This window comes from Marmota flaviventris, chromosome 2 (assembly GCF_047511675.1).
Source record: "Marmota flaviventris isolate mMarFla1 chromosome 2, mMarFla1.hap1, whole genome shotgun sequence".
Lineage (NCBI taxonomy): Eukaryota > Metazoa > Chordata > Mammalia > Rodentia > Sciuridae > Marmota > Marmota flaviventris.
In genome coordinates, this window is record NC_092499.1 from 37,413,681 (window position 1) to 37,441,626 (window position 27,946).

Here is a 27,946-nt window from a genome sequence, read left to right on the forward strand (position 1 = left end):
CCGGAAGGAGCGGAATCAGCCTGCAGAAAGGCGGGGAAGAACTCTTAAATTTGAGAAAAATGCTGGGAGGTGCTGAGGGAGGAGCCTGGCGATTTACTTCTTCATTGGTTGGAACCCTGTTACCCTTCTAGGCCGCGCCCTGTCGTTTCCCGACGTCCTCCTTCCTTACTAAATCCCTCCTCTTCCTCCGAAAGGGGTGGCAGTCCCGCCCTCTTCCCCAGTACTTCCTGTTCCAGACTACCCCTGGCCCTGGGCCGGAGACCCGAGAGTGACCGAGGCTTGAGTGATACCGGAGGCTGCGGGGAGCTAGTCAGGCCGCAGAGTCCGACGTCAGGCGCGAGGGGTGGCTCTCCGGCCTCGCGCACACTGCTCCGGGTCCTGGCGGGCGGCGAGGCTGGGGCCGACTCCTATCTCGGGATGCCCGGGGAGGAGGAGCAAGCCTTCCTGGCTGCCCGCAAGGAGCTGGTGAGCGCCCTGAGGAGGGATTGTGGACAGACATTTTCCCTGGAGCAGCTTCGGCCACTACTGGTCACCTCCCTGCCGCCAGCCGCCCGCTACCTGCAGCTGGACGCCACACGCCTGGTCCGCTGCAACGCCCGTGGGGAGGTGAGACCAGGCTCTCCCAACCCAGCTCGGGAGGAGGACATAGGTCCTGAGGCCAGAGCTAGGCTCACAGGTCTGCTCTCTGCTCCCAGCCCCGAATCTACCTCAATACTCTGTCCACGGCCCTGAATATCCTGGAGAAATATGGCCGCAACCTCCTCAGCCCTCAGCGGCCGCGGTACTGGCGTGGGGTCAAGTTTAATAACCCTGTCTTTCGCAGCACGGTAGATGCTGTGCAGGTGAGACCCTTGGACCTTATGGGAGAAGGGGACTAGATCTGGGCTTCGGGTTGGCTAGAAAGGGCCTGAGTCTGAATGGGGAGTGGTCCAGTTCTATTGCCAACAGGGCCTTCAGGGCGGTGACTGGTTATGAATGTGTGGCAGGGGGGCCGGGATGTGCTGCGATTGTATGGCTATACAGAGGAACGTCCAGATGGATTGAGCTTCCCAGAAGGTCAAGAGGAGCCAGATGAGCATCAGGTTGCTACAGTCACACTGGAAGTACTGCTGCTTCGGACAGAACTCAGCCTGCTGTTGCAGGTGAGATGTTCCTCTAGTTCTGAGACCTTAAGTACCAGGCTGGTAAGTCCAGCCTAACTAAAGTCAGTTTGAGGATCCTCGTGCTGCTGAACCATGGGTCTTGTCCCCACAACAGTTTGGGAGCTCCTGGGACAGTTCTTCCTGTGAATGTTAGGGAACCAGATCTTAGAGAGTCTTGTTCTATCTAGAGCTCTAGGTGGGAACCCTTTTATCTTGTTTACAGAATACCCATCCAAGACAGAAGGCCCTGGAGCAGCTGCTAAAAGACAAAGTGGAAGATGATGTAAGGAAGGCAGGAAGGGTGCTGTCGAACAAAGGTAACAAGGAATTTTGGTACTCTGGGTCCCCAAACCCTTGCCCATTCTGTGCTTGTTCTTCCTCAGATCCTGCAACTTTCAGAGTTTGACCCCCTACTGAGAGAGATTGCTCCTAGCCACCTTACCATATCCTCTGCCCCAGGTATTATTGGTCCTTTGGAGGGACAGTAACTATTTTGATGGAAATTTGGGGATACCTCCTTCTACTTTTTCTGTTATCTTTCTTGTTGCTCTTGTTGTTTTGTAAAGCGATTAAAATTATTTCATTGGGTCCAGATGTGCTAAAAAGTAGTCTTATGATTTGCCTTCATCCATAGTAGACTCAGATATACCCTGATCTTTTTAATAAACAATGTTTTGTTCTTTGGCTCCTATTTTCCAGACTCCACTCCTGGTCCCTGCTTTCTCTGTGGTTCTGCCCCAGGCACACTTCACTGTCCAGCCTGTAAGCAGGCCTCATGCCCAGCCTGTGACCGCCTGTTCCATGGACACCCATCGCGTGCTCATCACCTCCGCCAGACCCTGCCTAGGGCCCTCCAGGCCACCCACCTGAGCCCCAGGTGAGAGGCTTTCTCTTCTTGGTGGGAGTGAAATTAAGAGAATTTAAAATTATTTGTTTATCTATTGTGTGCAAGGTTCTGTACTAAAGACTGTTAATAAAGGATAAGCAGCTAATCACAGCTCTCAGGGAGATTATAAACGTATATATCAAGCAAGTGGCAGTCACAGTAAGATACATTATTATGGTATACAGATCTAAAGGATAAGCTCAATCAGTTGGCAGTGTTTTAATTACCTACTATAAGTCAGGCCCTATGTTAAAGATATTTACCTGGGAGAAATGGGCTTTAGAGTATCATTTAAATGTTCAAGAGGTAGAGAACAGCATGTGCAAAGAAGGTGCCCAGGGGCGAGGGACCCAGGTACCAGGTTCTGCCTCAGCAGATCATATCTACTTTTCTATTACAGCTTATCTGCCTCAGCCCAACCACAGCCACATTCAACCTCCCTGTTAGCCCTAGGAGACAACTTTCTTTCTTCACCTGATCCTGCAAATACCTGTCTTCCCTGGCACTGTGTTGCTTGTGCCATGCTAAATGAGCCTTGGACAGTGCTCTGTATGGCCTGTGATCGGCCCAGAGGCTGTAAGGTATTGGGGTTGGGGATTGAGGATCCCCAAGGAACTGGAGGCCTAGAACCTGAGCTTTCACGAGGTCAATGGGCCTGCCAGAGCTGTACCTTTGAGAATGAGGCGGCAGCTGTACTATGTGCCATATGTGAGCGACCTCGGCTGGCCCAACCTCCCAGCTTGGTGGTAGATTCCCATGATGCTGGAATTTGTCTGCAGCCCCTTCAGGTAACCTCTTCCTGGCCTTTTTTATTTGTACTTCTTACCTCAAATCATTCTCTACTTTCCCATTCCCTGTTTCCTTCAGTTCCCCCCAACTCTCTCTAATTACATCATGAACTTCAGCCATGCAATTAATAGGATAATTTTCTCTACCTTCCCAGCAGGGGGATTCTTTGCTGTCCTCTGTCCAGACTCAAGTCTGGTACTGTATTCACTGTACCTTCTGCAACTCGGGCGCTGGCTGGGTGTGTGCTATGTGCAATCGGACCAGCAGCCCCATCCCTGAACAACATGCCCCCCAGCCCCATGCCAGCTCTTTGAAAAAAGAACTCCCAAAGCCTGGGCCTCCACGACATCTCAGTGCCCCCTTGCCCAGTTCCTGTGGAAACCCTGAGAAACAGCGCCAAGACAAGATGCGAGAAGAAGGTCTCCAGCTAGTGATCATGATCCGGGTAAGGACTGGGCCTGGGATGAAGTGGGACTGAACTGGCGGGGCAAGGAAGATGCTGTAACTTATAATAGGAGTTCTTATAAAACTTGTCATTGTTAGCAGCATCTGTCTCTTATTGAATACTTCCTACATGGCAGTTACTATAGTGTGCAGTAGTCATGTGACTGGCATGTCTGAGCCACTGTCAGCATCTTTAATGAGGGTGAGAGTGCCCCTGCTGATGGGTCTTCTCTCTGCATGTGACTATCCCATAAGGAAGGAGAAGCTGCAGGGGCCTGCCCAGAGGAGATCTTCTCAGCTTTGCAATATTCAGGAACTGAGGTACCCCTACAGTGGTTGCGCTCAGAGCTTCCCTACGTGCTGGAGATGGTGGCTGAGATGGCTGGACAGCAGGACCCAGGACTGGGTGCCTTTTCCTGCCAGGAAGCCCGGAAAGCCTGGCTGGATCGTCATGGCAATCTTGATGAAGCTGTGGAAGAGTGTGTGAGAACCCGAAGGAGAAAGGTACTAGCTTTGGTGCTGGGGTTCCCAGAGTCTCTCACATTCTCCCTTGTTTTTCCCTTTTTACTTCCTTTCCCTCCTCCCAATTTGTAGGTGCAAGAGCTCCGGTCGCTGGGCTTTGGGCCTGAGGACGGGTCTCTTCAGGCATTGTTCCAGCATGGGGGTGACGTGGCACGAGCCTTAACTGAGCTACAACGCCAGCGCCTAGAGCCCTTCCATCAGCGCCTCTGGGACAGTGGCCCTGAGCACACTCCATCCTGGGATGGGCCAGACAAGCAGGTGCTGGGGTAGATGAGGAGCCCAAGAACCCACCTAGAGATGCAAGTGGGAAGACTGAGGGAGAGGATCTCCTGGGATCTTACTACCACTTCTGTCTTCTCCACCTGAATCACATTACAGAGCCTTGTCAGACGGCTTTTGGCAGTCTACACACTCCCCAGCTGGGGCCGGGCAGAGCTGGCACTTTCACTGCTGCAGGAGACACCCAGGAACTATGAATTGTTGGATGTGGTAGAGGCTGTGAGACAAAGCCAGGACCGGGCCTTCCTGCGGCGCTTGCTTTCCCAGGAATGTGCTGTGTGTGGTTGGACTCTGCCCCGCAACAGAGTAAGCCACTCCCCACTATATCTGGCCTTAGAATGGCACTATTCCTTTTGGGACCCCCACCTCATTCCTATCTGATCCTCTCTTATTTTCTATAGTTGTCCAGATACTTCTGAAGGCTTCTGAGAAGGGGAGCATAGGAACAGGCTGCCTTTTCCCTTTCTTTCTTTTTTTAATATTTGTTTTTCAGTTGTAGGTGGACCCAATATCTTTATTCATTTTTATGTGGTGCTGAGGATCGAACCCAGTGCCTCACGTGTGCTAGGCAAGCACTCTACCACTGAACCACAACCCCAGCCCTGCCTTCCTCATTTCTTTAGATGTTCTATTATGGCAATTTTCAGATGTTATATTTGTCAGCTTTCTAGTACTATAACAAAAGCCAAACATAATCAGCTTTTAAAAAGGTTTATTTTGGCTCACAGTTTTAGAGGTTTCAGCCTATGATTGGTTGGTCTGTTGCTTTTGCCTATGGTGGCACAACATGGAAGGAACATATAGTAGAGCAAAAACACCTCACAGGAAAGCTGAAAAAGAAGAGACCAGGGTCCCCACAAGGGCACACCTCCTCTATTACCTAAGGACCTCCCATTAGCCCCCCCCCCCCCACCTCCTGAACACATCACCCTCTCCAAGTAGTGCCCACCTGGAGAGCAAGCCTTTACCAAGTGGACCTTTGGGGAGCACTTAGGATCCAAACTTTAGCAATTATACAACTTAAAAAAAAAAAAAAGATTAGGAATGTAACTCAGTGGTAGAGCACCCCTGGGTTTAATTCCCAGTAGCACATTAAAAAAAAAAAAAAAGGAAACCACCATTAAAAAGTAGAGAAAATTGTTAGTGAATTCCCTATCTCCACAACCCCTCCAACCTCAGTGTACTTATCACCAGGCTTCAGCAATTATCAGTGTATGCCCAATTTGTATTTCATCTTTGTACATGTGATTACTTTTGAAGCAAATCTCAGGTGTCATATAGTTTATCTGTAAATATTTCAGTGTATGTATCTAAAAGGTAAAAATCTGGAAAACACATCCACAATATCTGCCACACTAAAAAGAACTAACAATAATACAGTAATTTTTTATATTTATTTTTTAGTTGTAGTTGAACACAATACCTTTAATCATTTTTTTATGTGGTGCTGAGGATTGAATCCAGGGCTTCACAGGTGCTAGGCAAGCACTGTACCGCTGAGCCACAACCCCAGCCCACAGTAATTGTTTTGGTCTTGTTTTGTTTTCTTCATTTTGAGACAGGGTCTAAGTTGCCTAGGCTGGCCTTGAACTTGGGATCTTCCTGCCTGGTCCCCAAAGTAGCTGGGGTTACAGATGTACTACTGCTCCAAGAATTCTGTAATGTCAGAGCCACTTCTTAAAGTAGTCAGAATGGCAGTTCTTGGGCCAGTATGGTCTAGTTTAGTCTTGCTCTGTGTTTTGCTTTTATTTTTTACTTGAAAATATACAGCTAGCACCAGCTGTATATTTTGACTTGGGAGGCTGAGGCAGAAGGATCACAAGTTTGAGACCAGCTTGGCAATTATAGTAAGACTTTGTCTCAAGATTTAGAAAAAAAAAGGAGGTGGGGCTGTGGATGTGGCTCAGTGATTAAGTACCCCTGGGTTCAGTACCTAATACCAAAAAAACCAAAAATATATCCAGTTGGTACTGGGCGGATACCTATATTCCCAGCAACTTAGAAAGCTGAGGCAGGAAGATCACAAGTTCCGAGGCTAGCCTTGTGAGGTTCTAAGCAATTTAGCAAGATCCTATCTCAAAAAACAGAAAGCACTCCTGGGTTCAATCTCCAGTACCCCTCCCCCGCAGAAAATCCATCTGGTAGAAACAGGCCCTTATCTCCTGAACCACTTCTTAAACTAGGTCAGAATGGCAGTTCTTGGGCCAGGATGGTCTAGTTTAGTCTTCCTCTGTGTTTTGCTTTTATTTTTTACTTGAAAGTAGTTGTAGAGTCACAGAAAGTTGCAAAAATAGTACAGAGTTCTATGGACTCTTCACCCACCTTCTAATACTGACATATAATTATAGTGCATTATCAAGACCAGGAAATAAGCCAGGTCTTGGGGTTGAGGCTGTGGCTCAGTGGTAGAGTGCTTGCCTAGCATATGTGAGGCACTGGGTTCAAACCTCAGCACCACATAAATAAAATAAAGGTATTGTGTTCATCTACAACCAAAAAGAAATATATTAAAAAAAAAAACAGGTCTGGTGCATACCTATAATCCTACTTGGGAAGCAGGAGGATTCCAAGTTCAAGGCTAGCTTCATAATTTTGTGAGATCCTATCTCAAAAATTAAAAGGACTGGAGATGTAGCTCAGTGGTAGAGTGCCCCTAGGTTTATCCTCAGGTCTGGAAAAAAAAGAAAGAAAGAAAAGAAATATATACTGACAACATTCTAATTGTTCATTATTTGCTTGAATGTGTGTAGATCTTTGCAGTTTTGTATAAGCTGCATGTTTAAATTCATATAACCACCACTGTAATCAAAATACAGACTGCTGAGCCAGCACAGAGGTGCATGCTTATAATCCCAGCTACTCAGGAGGTTGAGACCAGCCTGTGCAATTCAGCGAGACCCTTTGTTAAGAATACTTAGATTCTCTCCCCAGTGCTATAAAAATCAAAAAGTAAATAAGTAAATGAAGATACAGATTGATAGTTGCCTCAAAGGAATTGTCTTTTACTACCCCTTGTAGTCAGCCTTCAGTCTCCCAGCAACCACTAGTCTGTTCTTCATCTCTGTAGTGTTGTCATTTTAAGTTTTTTTTTGTATGTTTGCTTTTAATTGAATGAATGCCTTCAGAGAAATTATTCCATTTACTTTTGCCATTGCCTATTTTCCTCCACTCAGCTGTCCTCAGACATTTGGGTTATTGAGTTGCCTACCTGGCACATGTTGGCATTTGGAGATGCTATCCCTGCCCAGTTAATTAGACCCTAGTTTCTCAGTGGACATCTGGCAACTGTCCCTTCCTTGGGTATAGCTTCTTACTCCCTCCCTTTCTTCTTCCATCTCTCTTTAGATGCAGGCTCTGATTTCCTGTGAATGCACCATCTGTCCTGACTGCTTCCGCCAACACTTCACCATTGCCGTGAAGGAAAAGCATATCACAGATATGGTGTGTCCTGCCTGTGGCCGCCCTGACCTTACGGATGACACACAGTTGCTCAGCTACTTCTCTACCCTTGACATCCAGGTACTGCAGCCCCTAGTGTTCAGGTGCCTATGCATCAAATAGGAATCCTACCTACCCACTGCCTCTGCATCCTGTCCCCAGCTTCGGGAGAGCTTAGAGCCAGATGCCTATGCACTGTTCCATAAGAAGCTAACTGAAGGTGTGCTGATGCGGGACCCCAAGTTCTTGTGGTGTGCCCAGGTAAGTGCCCTGCCCATAACAACTGACTGTGGAGGAACAGGGGATGATGCCAGCTTGGTCCTCAGATAACTTTATGCTCTTGCTCTCAGTGTTCCTTTGGTTTCATATATGAGCGCGAACAGTTGGAGGCAACATGTCCCCAGTGTCACCAGACCTTCTGTGTGCGCTGCAAGCGCCAGGTGAGTCATGTGCATTCTTTCATAAATATTTGCTAAACTATTGCTAAGTACTGCATTAGACTCATGGAGTATTTTGGAAGGCAGAATAGACATAAGCTCTGAGCTTAAGAGGTAGGAAGCCAGGCACAAGGAGAAAAGGAAGATGGTGGGGTGGGGAGAAAAAGGGAGGAGGAAGGAAAGGAGGAAGTAGGGAAGAAAATCAAGGGGGGGGAATAATTGTACATAGGCATAAGTTCTATGCAGAAAACAAGTAGGAATCTGACAGGAATGAGAGCTGGACCTAATGAAGACAGAGAAGTCTTCTCTAAAATGGTTTAGTTTAAGCTCAGGCCTGAAAGTTAAGCCATGCAGAAAATATTTGGGGAGAAGGAACAACCCAGGGAATGGCCAGAGTTAGAAAAAGTGTTGTGTGGCTGGAATCTTGAGAGCAAGGGTGAACCTGGGAGGTAGTTGGAGAAAAGGTAGCTGCCAGATCAGGATAGCCCTTGAGGTCAAGTGAGGCAGATATTTGCCTTTTATTCTGAGACTAGGCAAGGGGTGACGCTCTTATTTATCTTTTAAGAAGTTCAGTGTTTGAGCCCAGTGTGGTGGTGCATGTGTATAATCCCAGCTACATGGGAGGCTGAGACAGAAGGATTTCAAGTTCAAGGCCACGCTGGGCAACTTAGTGAGACCTATCTCAAAATAAAAAGGACTAGGAGAATAGCTCAGTGGTAGAGCACCCCTGGGTTCAATCCCAGTACCATGAAAAAAAAAACTAAACATTTAAAGCATGATACTTAAAAACTTGCATCTCTTTTATGAAAGATGATAATAAAATGAATATCCCAAACCCTACCACCCGACTTCAAAACTAGCACACTACTAATATGCTTCCTGACTTATACTTTGAAAGGTCTTTTGGCTACAGTGTGAAGAACGGGCTACTGGGGAGTAGAAGTAGTATCAGAGAGACTAATAATTCAAGCAAGCGATTGAGGCCAATATCTAATGATGGCTTGGAGTAAGATGGTAGCAGTAGCAGTAAAGATGAAGAAAAGGGACAGGGTTGAGATAGGTTTGGATGGTGAAAACAAGAGTTATGAATGAATTTGAAGTGGTGGGAAAAAGTGAGGAAACCAAGATGGCTCCTCAATTTTAGGAATTGAACAAATGGTAGATGGCAGCAACATAAACTATGCTAGGTACCACTGGATGGATATAAGTGGGGAAACCAGCAAGAAAGGCATGGCATTAGATAGAACTTCCATGCAAAACCTACTTTCCTTCTGCCAGTGGGAAGAGCAGCACCGAGGGCGGAGCTGTGAGGATTTCCAGAACTGGAAACGCACAAATGACCCAGAATACCAGGCCCAGGGCCTGGCAATGTATCTTCAGGAAAATGGCATTGGTAAGGCTGCCTCTCTGGACCTGTCTACTCAATAGTCTGTCATTGGCAGTAGCTCTCTTCTTGAGGGCCTTGAGTTGCAGTGGCAGCTCCAGCCCTAATCTAGTGTCCCTTACAGACTGCCCCAAATGCAAGTTCTCATACGCACTGGCCAGAGGAGGTTGCATGCACTTTCACTGTACCCAGTGTCGCCACCAGTTCTGCAGTGGCTGCTACAATGCCTTTTATGCCAAGAATGTGAGTTCAGAGAATGGGGAAGGAAGAGAAGGGTGAAGGGTGGGGGGCTGCCATTGGTTTGAGGAGCAGAGGCCATTGAGGAGTGACCCAGGTGAAGAGGAGGTCAGTGAGATGTAAAGTACTTCTCTCTCCTCTTTCCCCTTTGCTTGCTCCAGACCCTCCAGTGTCTCTATCTCCCCTCACCCCCTTACCTCTCACATAGGGGTTCTTGAGAGTCTAGGACCCCAGCAGTCTCCAACTACCCCTCTCCCATCTGGGTTTCCACCAGAAATGTCCAGACCCTAACTGTAGGGTGAAAAAGTCCCTGCATGGCCACCACCCGCGAGACTGTCTCTTCTACCTTCGGGATTGGACTGCTGTCCGTCTTCAGAAACTGCTTCAGGTCAGAGGTCCCCAGCCTTGCTGAGTTGCAAGTTACCCAGGAAGAGGAGACAGAGTCTAGGGTGGGCAAAATGGAAAAGGCTGTATGTATGCTAGGAGATGCAACAGTGACTGGCATTAGGGGACATAATGCCCATCTGTCTTTGCCCTTCCTCAGGACAATAACGTCATGTTTAATACAGAGCCTCCAGCTGGGGCCCGGACAGTCCCTGGGGGTGAGTATCAGTACAGTCTCTAAGAAGGGAAGGTAGTGAGTTGGTTCCTACCATGTGGTAGGTAAAGTGGGGAGTCTTGTGTCTGGAATCACTTGAGTGCCTTTTGACAAGTTAATTAACCTCCTCATGTCTTGTTTCTTCCTCTGTAAAATGAGAGTAATGATACCCTCTATGCAACTAAGCTATTTTATGTAAAATTTCATTAAAGCAGTGGTCCTTAATGGTGAGTTTCTTCTCAGATTCTCAAATGGTAATGATTCATAAATGATAATGATTCATTAACTAACTCCATGAATAATGAGACCCGCTAGCTGCAGGGCACTGTTTTGGGTTCCTTGGGGGCAACAGAAAAATGTTACATAAGATTCTAACCTGCCTTACTTCTCATCATCTATATAGAGGTAAGATCTCAGAATAAGTTAACTGGTTATGCTGGAGCTAAATAACGACCAAGAGAGCTGTTTCATGGGCCAAAAGTCAGCTTGGATAAAAGTAGGAACAGCAAGGTCCCTGCCTCTGTATCAGAGTTGGTCTGCTGCTGATGGTGTCTGAGTATCTCCCACAGGAGCAAGAGTCCCTGTTTTCAGTCCCCTGTCTGGAAGCTTCCTCCCCATGCTGCATGCATATCCCAGTTCTCCAGGGGCTTTGTGGTCAATGAGCTTCTCCTAACCAAAGGTTTCTTCTCTTACCCTTAGGTGGGTGCCGAGTGATGGAGCAGAAAGAGGTTCCCAATGGTCTCAGGGATGAAGCTTGTGGCAAAGAAACCCCACCTGGCTATGCCGGCCTCTGCCAGTAAGTGCCAGGCAGGGCATGGAGCATGATGTTGGAAATGGGGAAAGAAATGGTGAGGGTATGCCCAGGCAGTAAAATGGGAACAGTAGATCCTACAAAGAGTAGACAAGGGCATGGATGGGTAGTAGCAGGCAGCATACACTTGTTGGCTCTGCCTAGTCTAGCTTCCTTGAGGATTCCAGTGTTCATCAAGGTGCTAGGCACACTCAATTAATATTAGCCAACAGAAGAACAAATAATCTGCTCTTTCATACCCCCAGGGCACACTACAAAGAATATCTTGTGAGTCTCATCAATGCCCACTCATTGGACCCAGCCACCCTTTATGAGGTCGAGGAGCTGGAGACGGCTACTGAGCGATACTTGCATGTGCACCCCCAGCCACTGGCTGGAGAAGATCCCCCTGTCTACCAAGCCCGCTTGTTACAGGTAAAGCCTTCACCCAGCCTTTCCCTTGACACCACCCTCTGGAAGTCTCCTGTCCCAACCTCCAGGCTTCTGTTATCATTATCCTTTCTCCTTCTACAGAAACTGATGGAAGAAGTGCCCTTGGGACAGAGTATCCCCCGCAGGAGGAAGTAACTGAGGGCAAAGGTCCTGATGAGGGTCTTGTGGCCCAGCTCCCTCAGGAACAGCTCCAGCACCAATAAAGAGGCATCTTATTGCCCCAGCTTCTTGGTGGTCCTTCTTCCTGGCCCCACCATCTAGGGGCACCAGGGAAAGGGGGGTGAACAGAGTTTACTTAAAGGGCCCCCTGCAGCCTACCATCTGATTCACTCTGGACCCAGGGCAAGGAAGAAATTGACATATGGATGGGCAAGTGAGGACCTCCCCATCCAACCACCCAGCCTGGGCTTCTTCTGTTCCTTTCTCCCTTCATCATTCCATCAAATTCTGCTGGTATTTGAGGTCCCCAAGAGGGCACTATGGGGGAACACAGATGTGCAACACAACGATCCAGAGGGAATGGCCTCACTGGGGAAGCAGCAACATCACACAGAGAAGGTTAGATATAAGAAAGGAGTGTAAGAGGGAAGAAGAGGAGAGGAAGGAGCCAGACAGGAGTTGAGCCTGCAGAAAGTGGTCCTCCTTTGCTGACAGTGGAATTGACAGTGAGGCTCTCAGATGTTGCTTCCCCCTAGTGGTAGCCAGTTACCCTACAACTCAGACCATGTGATTTCTGGGAAAAGGACCTCCCAGGAGGAAATGGAAACTTAGAGGGTGGGGACTGTAGAGAGGGGTGGAGAAATCCGACTGCTTAGGCTCAAGCAGAGCTAAAGCTCCCCGATCTCTGAGGCACAGCAATTCAGGTAAGAGCAGACAAGATGGTTTTTTTGCCTGGGATCTGGAGCTAGTAGGGGTTGGTGGCTCCTGGGACGCTTCTGCCAGGCAGAGAGAGAAAAGCCCGAGAGTCAGTAGGAGGTTTGGCTTGAGTGAAAAACTGATAAGGGCCAGCACCCTAGGCCCCTATAGGCAAGGGCCATAGAAAAACTCATTTGTCTATGAAGGAAGGTTCTTGGCCCAACCTCAGATTACCCTGTTTATTTTCTTGCTTTTTGGCCCTGCCCACTTATGCTGAAACTCCACCCCTATCTCCCCTCTCCTCATGGCCTCTGGGCAAAGGAGAGATAGGGGTCAAAGGATAAATTGTAAGAGTGGCAGGTGCAAAAGTTTCATGGACATCTCAGAAGGATATAGCTTCTGCAGATATTTAGCAATCTAGACAGAGCCTCTGACCAGAACATCAAGGGAATTCTCTCGTAAACAATACATATCTGAAAAGTCTTGAAATTAAGACCTGTGGTTTCCTTCCAAATATCAACTCTGGACGTTAGAGGTTGGTTTGTTTTTTGTTTCTTTCTTTTTTTTTTTTTTTTCTTCTTGGTACTGGGGAATTGAACTCAGGGGTGCTTAGCCATTGAGCACCTTTTTCACTTTTTTTCCACTTTGAGGCAGTATCTAGCTAAGTTGTTTAAGGACTCCCTAAGTTACAGTGGCTGGTCTTGAATTTGTGATCTTCCTGCCTCAGCTCACAAGTTGCTGAGATTACATGTGCCACCATGTCCAGTGAATTTTTTAAAAATAATAATTGTTAGTGATAGCAGAAACAAAATAGTTTTGCCTCAGAGAATATAGAGGTATGTCTAGAGCCAAAAGAAGATGCATGGGTCTGAGCTATTGTTAGAAACTGACCTCAGTGGTCAGAATCTTAACAGATGTTCTCTCACAGTGTTAGTTCTGATGCTTCTTGCTCCTCTTATCTCTCAGGATGGCAACAGGCAGGGCACGTTCTACGCGAAAGCTCCGGAATTGGGTGGTAGAGCAAGTGGAGAGTGGGAATTTCCCAGGAGTGTGCTGGGATGACACAAATAAGACCATGTTCCGGATTCCCTGGAAGCACGCAGGCAAGCAGGACTTTCGGGAGGACCAGGATGCTGCTTTCTTCAAGGTGAAGGGCCTGGAAGTCACCATCCCCCATAAGCAAGAAATGGAGTATACCCTGGCATACTTCCCCTTGAGCACCTTTATCTACCTGGATTTCAAACAAAGAGCATATTGGAGAGTAGAACCAGCTATGTCATTTGCAGAGCCCAGTACAAAAGGAAAATGCAGAGCCCACATTAAACATTTATTAAGCATTGCAAGATGGCAACATCAGAACACAAACCCATTCTAAGCCCATCTGAGTTAAGGGCCTATGCAAGTGCTCAGGCTGCATACCTGTAAAGCCAATACTGTTGGAGGGACAGCTGATATATGTGACATGTTGTCTCTTCTTTGCTTCCTCTCTTTACTAGGCCTGGGCTATATTTAAGGGAAAGTCCAAGGAGGGCGACATAGGAGGCCCTGCTGTCTGGAAGACTCGCCTGCGCTGTGCCCTCAACAAGAGTCCTGAATTTGAAGAGGTTCCTGAGAGAGGCTGTATGGATGTTGCTGAACCCTACAAGGTATATCGGCTGCTGCCACCAGGCACCCTCCCTGGTAAGTGTTCCCTTGTTGAACCCTTCCTAGAATCAGCTGCCTGGAGCAGAAAGATGGAGATACGAGTCTCTTGGGAAGGTGGTGGTTCTCTCCCAGGCCTCTCAGAGTCTGCCTTGTCCCTACCTTTGGGAAGCTGCTATCCAGATTCCCTTTCCAGTCCTGCCCATCCTTTCACTGCTATAGATCTCTCCTCTACCTTCTTTTCCTGTCTTTCCTCTCAACAATTCCACAGCCCAGCCAGAGACCCAGAAATCACCATCAAAGAGACGCCACAGTTCCGTGTCCTCTGAGAGGGAGGAGGAGGAGGATACCTCGAACAACTGCACACTCAGTCCCAACTATCTCCAGGACCCCCTCAATAATGTGAGAGCTGGGTGGTGGTGGTAAAAGGTGGGAGAGTTGGGGGGTGATGGTAAAGGGTGGGCCTAAGGGCAGTACAGGAACTAGAGAAATGGGCTCATGATAGATGCTATATCTGCAGGAGGTAAGGACTAATGGGGAAGCAAGCCACTCAGACAGTAGAAGCAGCAGCAGCAGCAGCAGAAGCAGCAGCCCTGAGTCACAGGAAGGTACTACCTCCCCTGCCTCTGTGTTGTCTACCTTGCCACATCCTCTGGCCCTTGGACTCCCCAGTTCCACTCTGAATAACCAGTGTCTCTGCTTCCCTTCCAGGTGTGGATACCACTGAGGCTACTGTTCAAGAGGATCAGGTATCCATGGAGCATCTCCCCCCTCTGAACTCAGGTACTTGGCATTTCTGACTCTTTCCTGCTCCCTTTCCCCCAGGTCTGCTTCCTTTGACTTTGCATGCATATCTAGTCCACCAGTTACAGCAAACTGAGCCCACCTTATTTAGACAGAGGCACTGGTTTCTAGGCAGTGAAAATTCTATGTACTTGGCCAGACCCCACCCTACATGCTCTGTTCCCTGGATATCCATGTTGAGACATTGATTTCTTTGGGTTCAGCAGAGGCCCAGTCTTCAGGGACCTTCTTGTAAAATGCAAGACCTCATCCTCAAGTTTATAAATTGCATTAAGCACTGATATGGGTGAACCCATATGCTAGCTGATTTTCTGAATAACAAGAAAACCCAATAGGAAGCCCCTAACTAGCTACCTCAGAAAGTGCAGTTGCTGCCCTAGCCCTAGAGCCTCCTTTGTCTTCCACAGCCTTTGTTTGGTTTCCCTTTCTGGACCTCATTAGCAAAATGAGGACATAGGATGGCAAGAAGCTCTACTTCATTTTCTTAAAGCCCGTGTTGACCAGGTGTATCCCTGGGGGGAGAGGCTGCTACAACCTGCATGCTCCTCCAGGACCTGGTGCAGCTCTGCTGTTCTGTCCCCAGACTACTCGCTGCTACTCACCTTCATCTACAGTGGGCGTGTGGTAGGCAAAGCCCAGGTGCACAGCCTGGACTGCCGCCTTGTTGCTGAGTTCTCAGACTCCAGGAGCAGCATGGAACAGGTTGTATTTCCCAAGCCTGACCCATCAGAGCCCATCCAGCGCCTCCTGAGCCAGATTGAGAGAGGCATCTTGGTGGCCAGTAACTCCAGAGGTCTCTTTGTACAACGCCTTTGCCCCATCCCCATCTCCTGGAATGCACCCCAGGCCCCACCTGGGCCAGGCCCGCATCTGCTACCCAGCAATAAGTGTGTGGAGCTCTTCAGGACCACCTATTTCTGCAGAGGTAAGACTGCTCCAGCTGGGTACTTAGGCCTTGCCCCCTAGCTCTTAATATTCCCTGGGTCTGATATGATGGGTCCTGCCACCAGCCTGTCCAACAGGTCCTCACTGTAACCTGTGCACATCCAGTGTAGTCATAAACTCATCCCTGGCAGCTCTCCTTCCCTAGCCAAGGTCATGGAAGATTAGTTTCAGGTGGAGCCTAGTATGAGAGTCACATTTTGGGGAACATCGTCACATTGAAGGATACTGTAATTATATGAAGTTGAGTGAACAAGTCAGCACAGAGATTTTGGCACACACAACTCTGCATATGTGGGAGAGCCAGTGCACCTTATATGCCCTGGTACACTGCCCCTGTCTCTGCCACACTCCAGTTATCCTCTAAAGCTATCCCTCTCTCCCATCCAGTCTTGTAATTCTAGTTGCCTCCATTCAACTCTAAATCTGACCTTAGGAATGGGGCCAGGAACACAGGAGATAGAGTATTGGTGTTCCCAGATCTGTGGGTACCCTAGTGCTGGAAGGGTGTGAGCAAGCAACAAAGGTGTTAGCAACCAGGGCTGCTGCCTTTGAGGATGCTAAACTCTCAGTGGAGAATTTTTCAGGTTGAGCTGCTACCTCTAAACACTTTTTGAGGAAGGGGCCCCCTTTCCTATTTGCACATGGACAAGTAGCAGCTTAGTTTATAGCATTCCTCCTGTCCCACAGCTCCTTCTTTGGCCTTGATCTCCATGTGGCCTCACTCCCAACTCTATTTCTCCAACATGGATTCTTTGATAGTCCTTCCTTGTCTGTGGACCCTCTCTCTCTCTCCTCTTTTTTCCCCCCGCTTTTGGTACTGGGGATTGACCCACAGGTACTCTATCACTCAGTTACACCCCCAGCCCTTTTTATTTTATTTTGAGACAAGGTCTCACTAAATTGCCAAGGCTAGCCTTGAACTTGCAATTTCCTGCCTCAGCATCCCAAGTCACTGGGGTTACAGATGTGTTCCATCATACTCGGTCTTCTCTCTCCATTTTTCTAACCTTTGTCCCTTTATCTTTTAGATTTGGACAGGTACTCCCAGGGCCTGGGCCCCCTACCCAAGTTCCAGGTAGCACTGCATTTCTGGGAGAGGAGCTCTGACCCCAACAATACCTCACAGAATCTTATCACAGTGCAAGTGAGTTCAGAGCAGGGGCAGAATAGCCTGTCTGCTGGGGAGAGGGGAAGAGGTATGCAAGAAGAAGGGGTCTTCTTTGTGGGAAGGGAGCTCCTGGGGGTAGTGTCTGTCCTGCTGTGTTCACTGAGCCCTGTTCCTCATCTCTTCCTGTACAGATGGAGCAGGCCTTTGCCCGACATTTACTGGAGAAGAGGAGCAGGCAGCCACTTTTATCCTGCTGTAGTCTAGGGGACCCACCTGCTGCCTCACCTCTCTATTCCTCCTTTCTCCTTTGAAATAGACTCATGCTTCACTCTGTTTTACTGGCTTCCTTTTGTGATAATGGTCATGGCTGTAAATTATGTCCTTGAACTGCTTATCCACCCTGGCTCATGAGAAACTCAAGGATTATTTTTGTCCTTTTAAAAAAACATACCCTCTTTTATCTCCAAGGAACTGGGATATTCCAAGTGGTAGAAACTCAAGGGGGCCTTTCCCTTTTCACCCAACCTCCAATTCAAAAGCCAAGCACTTTACATTTTCTTCCTACATCTCCAATAAGGATTTAAAATAAAAATTTTATTGAAAGATGAATCAGTATTTGATTTGTTGGGAGAAGAAGGTGGCACTTGGGTTCTTTTCCTCCTGACATATCTAGGCCCCTGTGCTCTACTCCACCCATACATTCTAGCTGGAACACTTTCTGGGCTCTGTGGGTTCTGGACCTGGCATTCTTCAGAGAGGTACCCAATAGGTAACCAAGATAAGGGAGAGTTTGGAATCATCCACCAAGAGAGAATGGGCCTATAGGCAAACAGCCAGACATTACAGCCACCATCTTCACATTGGAAGATCTGGGCTCCAGTTTTTTGCTAGACACCTCTACTTCAGGCCTGGGTTGGGTTGAGGCCTAAGCAAGGAGGAGATACTTGAGGTTGACCTGAAACTGCGGTCTAGAAGCCCTGGGACCTGGGGATAGAGGGACAAGAGGGAAGAGTTGCTGAACCTCCTGTGCTTGTTGCTCCTGTCTCTGTGGGGCCATATCAGACCCTGATGCCTTTTCCTCCAGCACAGAGTATACTGTCACCCAACAGGAGGTCATGGTGGTGCATGCCTATAATCACAGCAATTCAGGAGGCTGAGGAGGAGGATCAGAATGTTGAGGCCAGCCTAGGCAATTTAGTAAGACCCTGCCTCTAAAAAAAGTAATGGCTAGGAATATGGCTCAGTGGTGAACTATACTTGTCTAGCATGGGTGGGGCCCTGGGTTTCATTCCCAATAACACACACAAACAAACAAAAAAGCTCCTCCAGACTGGATTCCTTATTCCACCTGAGACCCATAAAAGACCACCTGGCCTAGAATGTCTTGTTCCCAACACCTTATTTGCTGAAATCTGTGGACTCCAAATTGGCTAACACTCCTCTCCCTTACTCCATGTTCATTTTACCACCAAACTGGAAGTTCTTACTTTACATGGCCACTGTCATTCACTTTTCTGAATACTCACTTCCACTAGACTAATTCCAGTCCAGGTCACTTGCTCACCTGACTTGTCATAGCCTCTAGCTTTCCCTTTCCTGCACATGATACCAGGTTGGTTTTCCAGACTCCTTCCTGCTCTATCACTCTTATAAACCCTCAGTGGCTCACCTTCATGATCAAATATAGATACCTAAACGCTCTTAGGATCTCACTATCCCAATTGATCAGTCTCAGTGCTGCCTTGGAGCCTTTCTGCCTCCTACACTTCCCTCTTTCCTTTGGTCTATCCATTCTCCTCCTGGGAAGTCAAGAGCCTAAACAGACATCTGCACTAGCAGCAGAGAAAGATACTGAGTACCCAGGTGCACAAACCTTTTTGTGCCCTCAATTTGCTGAAATTATTTCCTTTACTTCCGTCTTCTCTCATCCCACATCCAGTCCATCAGTAAATCTTGTTATTTAAAAATATATCCAGAATCTGACTTCTCTCTGCTTCCACCACTACCACTTTGAAACAAAACAAACCACCATGATCTCTAATTCTCTTCTTTGCTTCCTTCCACATCTCTTTTTCCACTCTTATCTGTCTTCAGCCTATTCTCAAGGCAGCAGAGATCTTCATTGGCATATAAATCTGCTCATAACTTTCCATTGTCTCCCAACCCCCTCAGGGTAAAAGACCTTTACAACATCCTGTTTTGTGGCCCTCTGCCTCTCTCTCTATTCCCCGCACCCCCACATACTTGGGACATGCTACATACTTGCCTTGCATATGCTACATGCTAGGCAAGTGCACCATTACTTAACTACTTTCGCAGTGCCTGGCTAAGTTGCTGAGGCTGGCTGGAACTTGGGATCCTCCTGCCCAGCCAAGTTAGCTGGGATTACAGATGTGCATCATCACACCTAGTTCCAGTTCTCTCCAACCTCACCCTTTGTCATTCTTTCCCTCCATTGCTTTGCTCTAGGCAGCCTCCTTGAATCCACCAAACACGTTTCTACCTTAGGATCTAGGATCTTTTTTATTTTATTTTTTGGTACCAGGAATTGAACTCAGAGGCACTCAACCCCTGAGCCACATCCCCAGCCCTATTTTGTATTTTATTTAGAGACAGGGTCTCACTGAGTTGCTTAGCACCTCACTTTTGCTGAGGCTGGCTTTGAACTCACAGTCCTTCTACCTCAGCCTCCCGCGCCACTGGGATTACAGGTGTGCACCACCACACCTGGCTTACTTTAGGGTCTTTGCACTTGCTTTTTTTTTTTCTTTTTTGTCTAAAACTCCCTTCCTTTAGGTAATCATATCATCTCTTCAGAGAGGGTCTCCCTGAGGATGCTATTTCCCTCCCCAAATAGCTCTCATCCTCCTATGCTCATTAGGCTTTGTCCTCCTTCTATGTCATTATTTTTCATTGTAGCACTGATCACTGCTTCATATATATTTGCCTACCATTTATCCTCTCCTTTCCTTTTCCCTGAAAACAAGGATTTGTTTTTTTCCTTGCTGTATCTCCAATGAATAGAGGAATACTTGGCACATAGTAGACATGGAATAGACACATAATTAATACCTGTCAAATTGAATGACTAGCTGAATGAATGAACACATTAATATATGTTCTTTGCTCATCTCCTAAACTAGGTTCTAAGCAACTTCAGGGTAGGTGCCCCCACTTCATCTTTTTTTTTTTTTTTTAGAATTTTAATATTTATTTTTTAGTTTTCGGCGGACACAACATCTTTGTTTGTATGTGGTGCTGAGGATCGAACCCGGGCCGCACGCATGCCAGGCGAGTGCGCTACCGCTTGAGCCACATCCCCAGCCCCCCACTTCATCTTTGAATCCCAAAGTATTTATAAGCATCAACAACTTGAGTACAGTGCTTGAAACAATTTGTAAGTGTCATGTGGAAACTAGTTTAGCCAATCACAGTGGAACATGGATTTGGAACACTGGAATTTAAGAGAGCAGCATTCCCAACCAGGCTTTCAATAGGGAGCTGCACAGGCTAGAAGAAACAATCATAGTGGATTTCTGCTTTCTCATGTGTAAAGGTAGGGCTTGAACTAAATAGCCAAGGCAAGTGTTTTTTGATGTTATTCTTTTGTTTTGGGGGTGTGAGGATAGAACCTAGAGCCTCACACATGCTAGTAGACATGGACTAGATCTAAATTCCTTTCAGCATTGACATTCTGATTGTAAATATAGGGCAACTGCACAATTATGTGACAAACACTCACTGCTCTGGATGCCTGATAATCCCTACAAAAACAAGATCCCAATCTCAAGAGCTCCCCAATTGAAGGGGACTATAAAAAGGATGGGTCAACTCAGCTGCAACAAGAACTAAAAGTCTTATACCAGAGCCTGCCAAGAATCGATTCAAGAAAGATTCAAAGAAATGACTGTGCAAAGGTCATAGGCTCAGGAGCAGCAAGGGGTATTTACAACTACAACCATACTACCTAATTGTGTAGTGGGAGGTGTTTGCTGGCAATGGAACCCAGGGCCTCATGCTATGCAAGCACTCTACCCCTAAAGGACATCCCCAGGCCCTTTTATTTTTGAGACAGAATATTAAGTTGCCCAGGCTGACCTCAATCTTTCCATCCTCTGCCTCGTCTTCCTAAGTACATGCATAGGACTACAGGCATGTGCCAAAACGCCTGCGCATACCATTTCGTGTTACACAAATAATTGTTTGAGCCAAATAGCTTTTATAGACCGAAAAATATGCACTGCATTCAACAAAGCTCTGAAGCCCATTTCAGCCAAAAGAACGTTCACAACTCAAAAAGACCAGATGAGGCATGCCCCCAATCTAAGTTGTTCAACTTTAGGAAATGATCCTTGCTATTTCCTGTGAGATGGAGTTATTCCTCTTGGACCTGTGGCATCTCTAAGGCCACCTCACACTGTACCTCCCTAGCATAGCATAGGCCCTAGTTGGACACAAAATTGGACTTGGAATTTGGAAGAAAGGGCAGGGTCTATGCACAGGTCAGGCGTCCTTAAGCCTTGGCAACCCAAGCAAGTAGAGTAGTTGCCCCCGAAGTGACCCCACCTTGCCTACCAATTGAGACACTTTGTTACCAGGCCTGGCGCCAGCTAGAGACTGGTTTGCTTCCCGCTCATTGGCCAGAGAAGCTCCTCAGAGAAGTCCTTGTTGCTACAGGCGAGAATGAGAGCCCATTGGCCAGGACACTTCACAATGCCCAAACGGCCTTCAGGGTTCTTCGGATTGGTTCGCTGTCTTGTCTCGATGACCCTATGGCCTGGAACCCTGGCAGGCTGCTTGGTGCCAGGAACGAGCGCTCCCCTCAGACGCCAGCTCCCCATTGGCTGTCCTGGCACCGCCCTCCCAACCAGGAGCTAGGAGCAAAGCCTCAGAGCGCGCTCCCTGCGGCCAGACCTAGTACCACGGAAGAGCTAGTACCATGTGAGACCCAGGAGCTCGGCCTGTCTCCCTGGCCTCGAAGGTGAAGGCCTGCTATAGAGGACGCTGTGCTCTCTGGGGACCTGCTCTGTCTCCCAGCGCGGGGCCTTCCCCTCGGAGCTCCGCATCCCCAACCTGGAAACCAACCCCGAAGGCTTCAGTAAGTTTGACTAACCCACTTAGGTGCGAACCCACTTAGGTGCAGCGGAGAGAGGCGTCCCAACTCTGCGAATCTGCTGTTAACCCCTTAATTGTTTAACCAGCAGCTGTTGATCGCTTCATTAATTTAGTTTTCTGGGTCCACCCCACTGTGCCACCTGTCTAAATCCTTACTTTTCTCTGATATGCTGGAATCTTGTGCCCTAAAGTATCCCGATTGAGATCCTAATTGGGAAGTGGTGGACCAAGGGTGAAACCTCAGAGGGACGATGTTCTACTATCCCAACGTGCTTCAGCGCCACACTGGCTGCTTTGCCACTATCTGGTGAGGGCCAGACTGGTGGGAATGCCGGGAGAGGTAACCGGGGATCCCAGACTAACGGCTTCCTCTCATACTCACCTTCCCACCCGCTCCAGGCTGGCAGCTACGCGCGGCAGCCGGTTGGTGAAGCGTGAGTACCTTAAGGTGAACGTAGTGAAGACCTGGTAAGGCCCAGAAAAGGAGGAAGGAGGGCCTGGTGGTGAGGCGGACAAGGCTGTGGGGCGGGTGCCGGGGGTGCATAGATGATTAGGGTACATTGTTCCCCCAGCGAGGAAATCCTCAATTACGTGCTGGTGCGAGTGCAACCCCCGATGCCGGGCCTGCCGCGGCCCCGTTTCTCCCTCTATCTCTCCGCGCAGCTCCAGATAGGTGTGATCCGAGTCTACTCTCAGCAATGCCAGTACCTCATTGGTAAGGCTGGGAACCCTAGAGATGCGGCAGAGCTGAGTGGCCCTCTGCTAAGCTGGCTCTTTACTTTGTCCTTCCTGCCCAGAGGACATCCAGCACATCCTGGAGCGCCTGCACCGTGCCCAACTGCAGATCCGCATTGATATGGTGGAGGCTGACCTGTGAGTGTCCCACGGGAACTGGGATCACGGCAGACTGGGTGGAGCACCTATCTTCTTCTTGGCCTCAGCCTATCTCAACATCCATCCTTGACAAGCCCACATTCTCTCCCAGACCCAGTCTGCTGCTTCCCAACCACCTGGCCTTGATGGAGACCCTAGAAGATGCTCCAGACCCCTTTTTTGGGATGATGTCCGTGGATCCCAGACTTCCCAGCCCCTTCGATATCCCTCAGGTAGAGGTTATTCTAGAACACCTCAAAGTCATAAGTTTGATAGAACAGAAGGGGAGCTGTATCACTGTTGTCTAAAACTGGGGTTCAGGAAAAAGCCTGCCATAGCTCTTCCCCAGAAGAGATGGGGCAGGGCACTAACATGGTAAGTCCATATAGGCAGAGCCCCCTGTATTTGCCTCCTCAGGGCCAACCTGCTAGGATGGTCTCTTTGCTGGAGATAGCTCTGTCCCCACTCATTTCCACATTGTTCCCACTGCCAAGGCTCTAATCCAGTTCCTCATCATCTGTGCACTGGTGTTCCTTACCCCAATCCTCCTTCATCCATTCTCAACAGCTTAGATAATGTCACCCTGTTCCCTGGTTCCAGGCTGCAAACAGTACAAGCATTTGGAACTCTGCATACCCAGTTCTGAGATAGCCACCTTCCTACTTTTCTCTCAGCTGCCCTTAGGTATCCTTGGCTCCCAAACATCAATTTAGTCCATGTCCCAAAGATGCAACATTCACTTCTTTGCCTATCTAAAAGTGTGTCCCTAGCCTATAATGGTCACTCTTCATTCTCTACTAGTCAGTTCCTACATATACTTACAGACCAAGCTCAAATGCTTTTTTTTATACCAAAGATTGAACTCAGCGATGCTTAACCACTGAGCTATACCCCCAGCCTTTCTTATTTGTTTTGAGACAGGGTCTTACTGAATTGCATAGGGCCTCACTAAGTTGCTGAGACTAGCTTTGAACTTGTGATCCTCCTGCCTCAGCCTTCTGAGCCATGGGATTACAGGTACATGTGCCACTGCACCTGGCTTGTTTTATCCTTTGCATCAACTCTTGTTGGGATCATGTAGAAACATGTCTCCACACGAGACCATCTGCTCAAAATCAAGAATCTTTGCTGCTTACCTCTGTCCCCCACAACAGTTGACATAAGGATGCAGGGCTTCATGCACAAACTGACAAAGGCTTGATAATTTGGGGGTGAGGGCAGGAAGAAGAGGAAAGGAGAGCAGATGGTGAGTGGATTTATTGCAAGCTAACATCTATGCCACAAGAATTAGGGGTGTAGCTCAGTAACTGAGCATTTGCTTAGCATGGAGGAGGCTCTGGATTCCATCCCTGGGACCTGCTGCCAAATAATTAGGTATAAAGGGAGATTACCAACTGCTGACCACTGAATACTGTGAAAGTGGGAAAGCAGAGGATTGAGGCTGAACCATATCTTTTGTTCTATTTCCTCTCCAAAGATTCGACATCTTTTAGAGGCTGCAACTCCAGAGAGAGTTGGTGAGAAGACCCCTCCTGAAGTCTCTACAGAGCCCAGGAAGCCAGGTCAGCAGAGAATCTTCCTGGTGAGAGGCATAGGAAGGTCCAAGAGCTGAAGAAATAGCTATCTTTGAGCTTCTTTTAATAGACAGGCCCTGTGAGGAGCACTTTATGTGTGAAACTTATCACTGTCTCACAAGAGTCCTATGGGGCTGGGCATGCCTGTAATCCCAGCAGCTTGGAAGGCTGGGGCAGGAAGGTCGCAAGTTCAAAGCCAGCCTCAGCCAAAGCAAGGCATTAAGCAACTCAGTGAGACCCTGTCTCTAAATAAAATACAAAATAGGGCTGGAGATGTGGCTCAGGGGTCGAGTGCCCCTGAGTTCAATCCCTGGTAACAACAAAAAGGCAATGCAGACAGGGTCAGGCCAGTTGACTGACTGGACTGGTTCTGACTAGAATCTAACTTAACTCAGATCTGTAGTCCATGCTTTTGATCACCACTGAACTGAGAAATAGTATGGGAACTTGAAAACAGGCAGAGGGGCTGGTGTGTGACTTCCCTACCCCTCCAGACAGGATCTTGGTTACTGTGCTGTCTCCTGAGGCCATCACCCTCCAGGAGGCAGAGCCCATACGTATGCTGCAGATCGAGGTGAGTAATCCCCTAGCACATGGGGCCTCAGCCCCTTGCATCTGTTTCTCTCTGCCTGGGCTTGTAGCATGCTTCTTAGATCTACTCGCCTTTTTCAGAATTGGGACTGAGTCCCTTCCTAAGCTTTTCCTCTTTTGACAGGGCGAACAGGATCTCCCCGAGGTCAGCCGCCGAGACTTGGACCTGCTGATTGCAGAGGAGGATGAAGCTATCTTGTTAGATGCATCCCAGGAAGGCAGGCCTAGGAAGCGGAGGGCTCCTCTGGCTCTGGATGGTCAGAACCCTAGCACCAGCAGTCTGGGGCTTGGCAGTGCTCCCATTTCTTTCCTGCCCTCTGAGCTCTGATCTCTCTGCAGAATCCAAGGAAGAACCCCGTGCCATGGAGGGTGACACTGTAGTTTCCGTGCTTTCGCCTCCAGCTCCTGCACAGTAAGGGCAGGAATCCCTGTACCAGGTAAGGGGGTCAGTGCTAAGAAGGATGTCCTAAACCCACTTGCCTATTTCCCTTAAGGGTAGAAGGGATAGGAGAGCCACTTCCAGGCCAGGTCCCAGGACCTGAGGAACTTAAGCTGACAGGCTGGGAGCCTGGGCCCCTGATCACTGGTGAGTATCCACCATGCCCCTGGGCTTTTCTGGGAAGACCTCCATAGGTTGCAAATAAAGGTCCTATATCCCAACCCACTGGAGGGTGGGGTGGGACATAGCTTCTTGACCATGAGAGTGAAGGGGCTTGTGGGACAGAGCCAGGATCTCGGGTGTTGTTGCAGAGGTGACCCCTCCACAGGAGCTGCGCCTGCCGGCCCCACCCAGCCCAGAGGTGAGCAGTGTCCTTTATAAGCCACCTCCCTCTCTTTATCCTGCACCATTGTTAGGTTACTTGGGACTTTTGTGATTAGTAAAAGATGACCCTTTCCATACCCCATTGTGTGGCTTTACTTCCCAAATGGGTACCCTCATGTAAGATATGTGCTGCACAAGTGTACAGAAGCCTTGCCTAAGATCCTGCCCCAGGCAGAGTATGAAGCCATTAGCAGCCGATCAAGATGACAAGAAAAGGAGTGTTGTAGTGTTGTGTACCCATCTCCCCTTCCACTCAGCAGAGGAGGCCCCCACCTCCTGGGAGCCCACCTACTCGCCGACGCCGACGCCAGTTACTGTTCTGGGACAAGGAGACACAGATCTCACGGGAGAAATTCCAGGAACAGCTGCAAACCAGGGCCCACTGCTGGGAATGTGTGAGTGCAGCCCAGGGAAAAGAGGGACACAGGTCAGGCTGGGCCTTTTAAACTTATCAGGGGGAGCTCTGGGAATCCAAAGAAAACCCACTGGGTTCCTTAGAAAGTGCATGTGGATTTGCACATGCACCCAAGTCTCCATACACTTCTGGTTAAAAAGTCCTTTTAGAAATGAGGAAAGTAGAGGGAAGTCAAGAGGCCGAGGCACAATATGTAGCAGAGGTGAAGTGGCACTGAAGAGGCACATAAGGGGCTTCTGGTCTTCCCCCACCATACAGCCAATGGTGCAACCTCCAGAGAGGACCATCGCAAGCCCAGCAGAACTGTTCCGAACTCCAACTCTCTGTAAGAATGGCAGCAGTTGGGCACATGGGATCTTTAGAAGCAATATTCCTCACTCTTAGTGTTTCTTATAACTCAAACCCAATCCCCTTATCCTCAGCTGGCTGGCTACCCCCAGAACTACTAGCTTTCTGGACCCACTGTGCCCAGGTACCCCCAAAAGTGCTCAGGCGAAGGCCAACCCTGGAAGCTGAAGAGGAGGCTGAAAGGGAGGCAGCAGCAGAGGAGGAAAGAAGAAGGGCTGAAACACTGAGTGAGATCGAGGTAAGTGCACCCACACCACTTCCTTTAAAGTCCCAAAGCTCTGCTTTGCCTGAGCCCCTGCAGGCTGCCTTCTGCTGCAATCCAACAGTGCAGGTGCACTGAACTAGTGCCTTCTATCAGAAGCCTGAATCCAGATGCTTGGGTCTCAGTTCTCATTCTTCCACCTGCAGGTCCTAAGGGAGGCCCAGGAGCCCAGTGGTCCCCTCATGCTATCTTCAGGTAAGCACCTGAAGAAGAGGAGACAACAGAGATCATACACTAACCAATGTTTTAAGAGACTAGTGCCCCAATTGCTGAAGTTGTTTCCATCAGGCAGAGAGTGTTACACAAGGAAACAGACCGATTCTCTTCAGTTCTCCTGCCTAGGTGCTTTTCACAAATCCATATGGCTCTGGTGTCTATTCATACAGGATGGACTTTTTTTTTTTTTTTTTGGTGGTGCTGAGGCTCAAACCCAACACTCTTAGCACCTTTTCTCCCCACAATAGAACTCTCCCTAGAAGCAGCAGAAGAGGAAAAGTCCCGCATCAGCCTTGCCCTGCCAGAAGAACGGTGGTAAGCAACCAGGCTATGTGAGCCTGGGCCAGAGGGGGTCAGCTAGGATGACTGTGCTGACACCATTGTCATGGCCACCACCTTCCCTGCTCTGACTCCCATATTCTCCTAGGGCCTGGACTGAGGCAGAGCAGCCAGAGCCCCCTGCATTGCCCGTGGTGCCTGAGCTCCCAGAGGTGCCCATGGAGATACCTTTGGAACTGCCCCCAGAGCCGGAGCTGCTCTCACTGGAGGCAGTGCACAGGTATACCAGGGATGGGGTACCTCAATAGGATGGACATGGGCTAGGGTCTCAGCTAACAATTCTTGATTCTTACAGGGCAGTGGCATTGGAGCTACAGGCCAACAGGGAGCCAGACTTCAATAGCCTGGTGTCACCTCTCAGCCCCCGCCGGATAGCCGCCCGGGTCTTCTACCTACTCCTGGGTTAGTGCAAGTATAACAGACACACAGGCCAGCGGCCACTACAGATACTCTTTGTGACCTGCCATCATCTTCTCTTCTCTTGACCAGTGCTCTCAGCACAGCAGATCCTTCTTGTGGAACAAGAGAAGCCATACGGGCGCCTTCTGATTCATGCAGGACCCAGATTTCACTAAGGGTAGAGCCAATTTATAAGCCTTCATTAAACAATGCCCTGCCTCACTGGGCCTTGCCTGCCT

At 48.6% G+C, this 27,946-nt stretch overlaps 3 protein-coding genes across 6 annotated transcripts; all 3 read left to right on the forward strand.

Moving 5' to 3' along the window:
* Positions 1 to 43: 43 nt before the first annotated feature.
* On the forward strand, positions 44 to 11,622 carry Rnf31 (ring finger protein 31). The gene is made up of 21 exons (XM_027920039.3): positions 44 to 606; positions 696 to 842; positions 987 to 1,142; positions 1,366 to 1,425; positions 1,526 to 1,601; positions 1,842 to 2,019; positions 2,429 to 2,816; positions 2,972 to 3,262; positions 3,517 to 3,765; positions 3,856 to 4,041; positions 4,162 to 4,368; positions 7,408 to 7,581; positions 7,663 to 7,761; positions 7,851 to 7,940; positions 9,216 to 9,330; positions 9,446 to 9,564; positions 9,833 to 9,946; positions 10,103 to 10,160; positions 10,856 to 10,952; positions 11,213 to 11,381; positions 11,481 to 11,622. Exons 1-21 carry the CDS (start codon positions 418 to 420, stop codon positions 11,532 to 11,534), a joined length of 3,216 nt encoding a protein of 1,071 aa, XP_027775840.1. The 5' UTR covers positions 44 to 417; the 3' UTR covers positions 11,535 to 11,622.
* Positions 11,623 to 11,649: 27 nt separating this feature from the next.
* On the forward strand, positions 11,650 to 17,361 carry Irf9 (interferon regulatory factor 9). Of its 3 annotated transcripts, none has more exons than XM_071607774.1 (9): positions 11,650 to 11,957; positions 13,221 to 13,401; positions 13,751 to 13,934; positions 14,167 to 14,297; positions 14,416 to 14,503; positions 14,607 to 14,678; positions 15,283 to 15,624; positions 16,673 to 16,788; positions 16,944 to 17,361. In XM_071607774.1, the coding sequence occupies exons 1-9, from the start codon at positions 11,761 to 11,763 to the stop codon at positions 17,061 to 17,063; spliced, it is 1,431 nt and encodes a 476-aa protein (XP_071463875.1). In that variant the 5' UTR covers positions 11,650 to 11,760; the 3' UTR covers positions 17,064 to 17,361. The 3 variants fall into 3 exon arrangements, with proteins under 3 accessions (XP_071463875.1, XP_027775842.1, XP_027775843.1); XM_027920041.2 differs by lacking the exon at positions 11,650 to 11,957 and adding an exon at positions 12,027 to 12,262; XM_027920042.2 differs by lacking the exon at positions 11,650 to 11,957 and adding an exon at positions 12,304 to 12,789.
* Positions 17,362 to 21,474: 4,113 nt separating this feature from the next.
* On the forward strand, positions 21,475 to 27,929 carry Rec8 (REC8 meiotic recombination protein). 2 transcript variants are annotated; one of them, XM_027920100.2, is made up of 19 exons: positions 21,475 to 22,174; positions 22,267 to 22,335; positions 22,440 to 22,582; positions 22,665 to 22,740; positions 22,853 to 22,973; positions 24,218 to 24,302; positions 24,809 to 24,888; positions 25,030 to 25,162; positions 25,245 to 25,317; positions 25,400 to 25,491; positions 25,656 to 25,705; positions 25,986 to 26,123; positions 26,402 to 26,468; positions 26,566 to 26,729; positions 26,900 to 26,948; positions 27,218 to 27,284; positions 27,397 to 27,528; positions 27,604 to 27,710; positions 27,798 to 27,929. In XM_027920100.2, exons 1-19 carry the CDS (start codon positions 22,119 to 22,121, stop codon positions 27,881 to 27,883), a joined length of 1,788 nt encoding a protein of 595 aa, XP_027775901.1. In that variant the 5' UTR covers positions 21,475 to 22,118; the 3' UTR covers positions 27,884 to 27,929. The 2 variants fall into 2 exon arrangements, with proteins under 2 accessions (XP_027775901.1, XP_027775903.1); XM_027920102.2 differs by having other exon boundaries at positions 25,989 to 26,123.
* The last annotated feature ends 17 nt before the right edge of the window (positions 27,930 to 27,946 follow it).

What these genes read in the sequence shown, in the direction of transcription:
- Rnf31 (XM_027920039.3), top strand. Translation starts at nt 418, where the DNA reads ATGCCCGGGGAGGAGGAGCAAGCCTTCCTGGCTGCCCGCAAGGAGCTG. An exon ending in GCTGCAACGCCCGTGGGGAG is followed by an intron (nt 607 to 695) that starts GTGAGACCAGGC and finishes CTCTGCTCCCAG; the next exon opens with CCCCGAATCTACCTCAATAC. An exon ending in TGAGAACCCGAAGGAGAAAG is followed by an intron (nt 3,766 to 3,855) that starts GTACTAGCTTTG and finishes CCCAATTTGTAG; the next exon opens with GTGCAAGAGCTCCGGTCGCT.
- Irf9 (XM_071607774.1), top strand. Translation starts at nt 11,761, where the DNA reads ATGGATGGGCAAGTGAGGACCTCCCCATCCAACCACCCAGCCTGGGCT. An exon ending in AGGATGCTGCTTTCTTCAAG is followed by an intron (nt 13,402 to 13,750) that starts GTGAAGGGCCTG and finishes TCTCTTTACTAG; the next exon opens with GCCTGGGCTATATTTAAGGG. An exon ending in GACCACCTATTTCTGCAGAG is followed by an intron (nt 15,625 to 16,672) that starts GTAAGACTGCTC and finishes TTTATCTTTTAG; the next exon opens with ATTTGGACAGGTACTCCCAG.
- Rec8 (XM_027920100.2), top strand. Translation starts at nt 22,119, where the DNA reads ATGTTCTACTATCCCAACGTGCTTCAGCGCCACACTGGCTGCTTTGCC. An exon ending in GCCCCTTCGATATCCCTCAG is followed by an intron (nt 22,974 to 24,217) that starts GTAGAGGTTATT and finishes TCCTCTCCAAAG; the next exon opens with ATTCGACATCTTTTAGAGGC. An exon ending in GTTCCGAACTCCAACTCTCT is followed by an intron (nt 26,469 to 26,565) that starts GTAAGAATGGCA and finishes CCTTATCCTCAG; the next exon opens with CTGGCTGGCTACCCCCAGAA.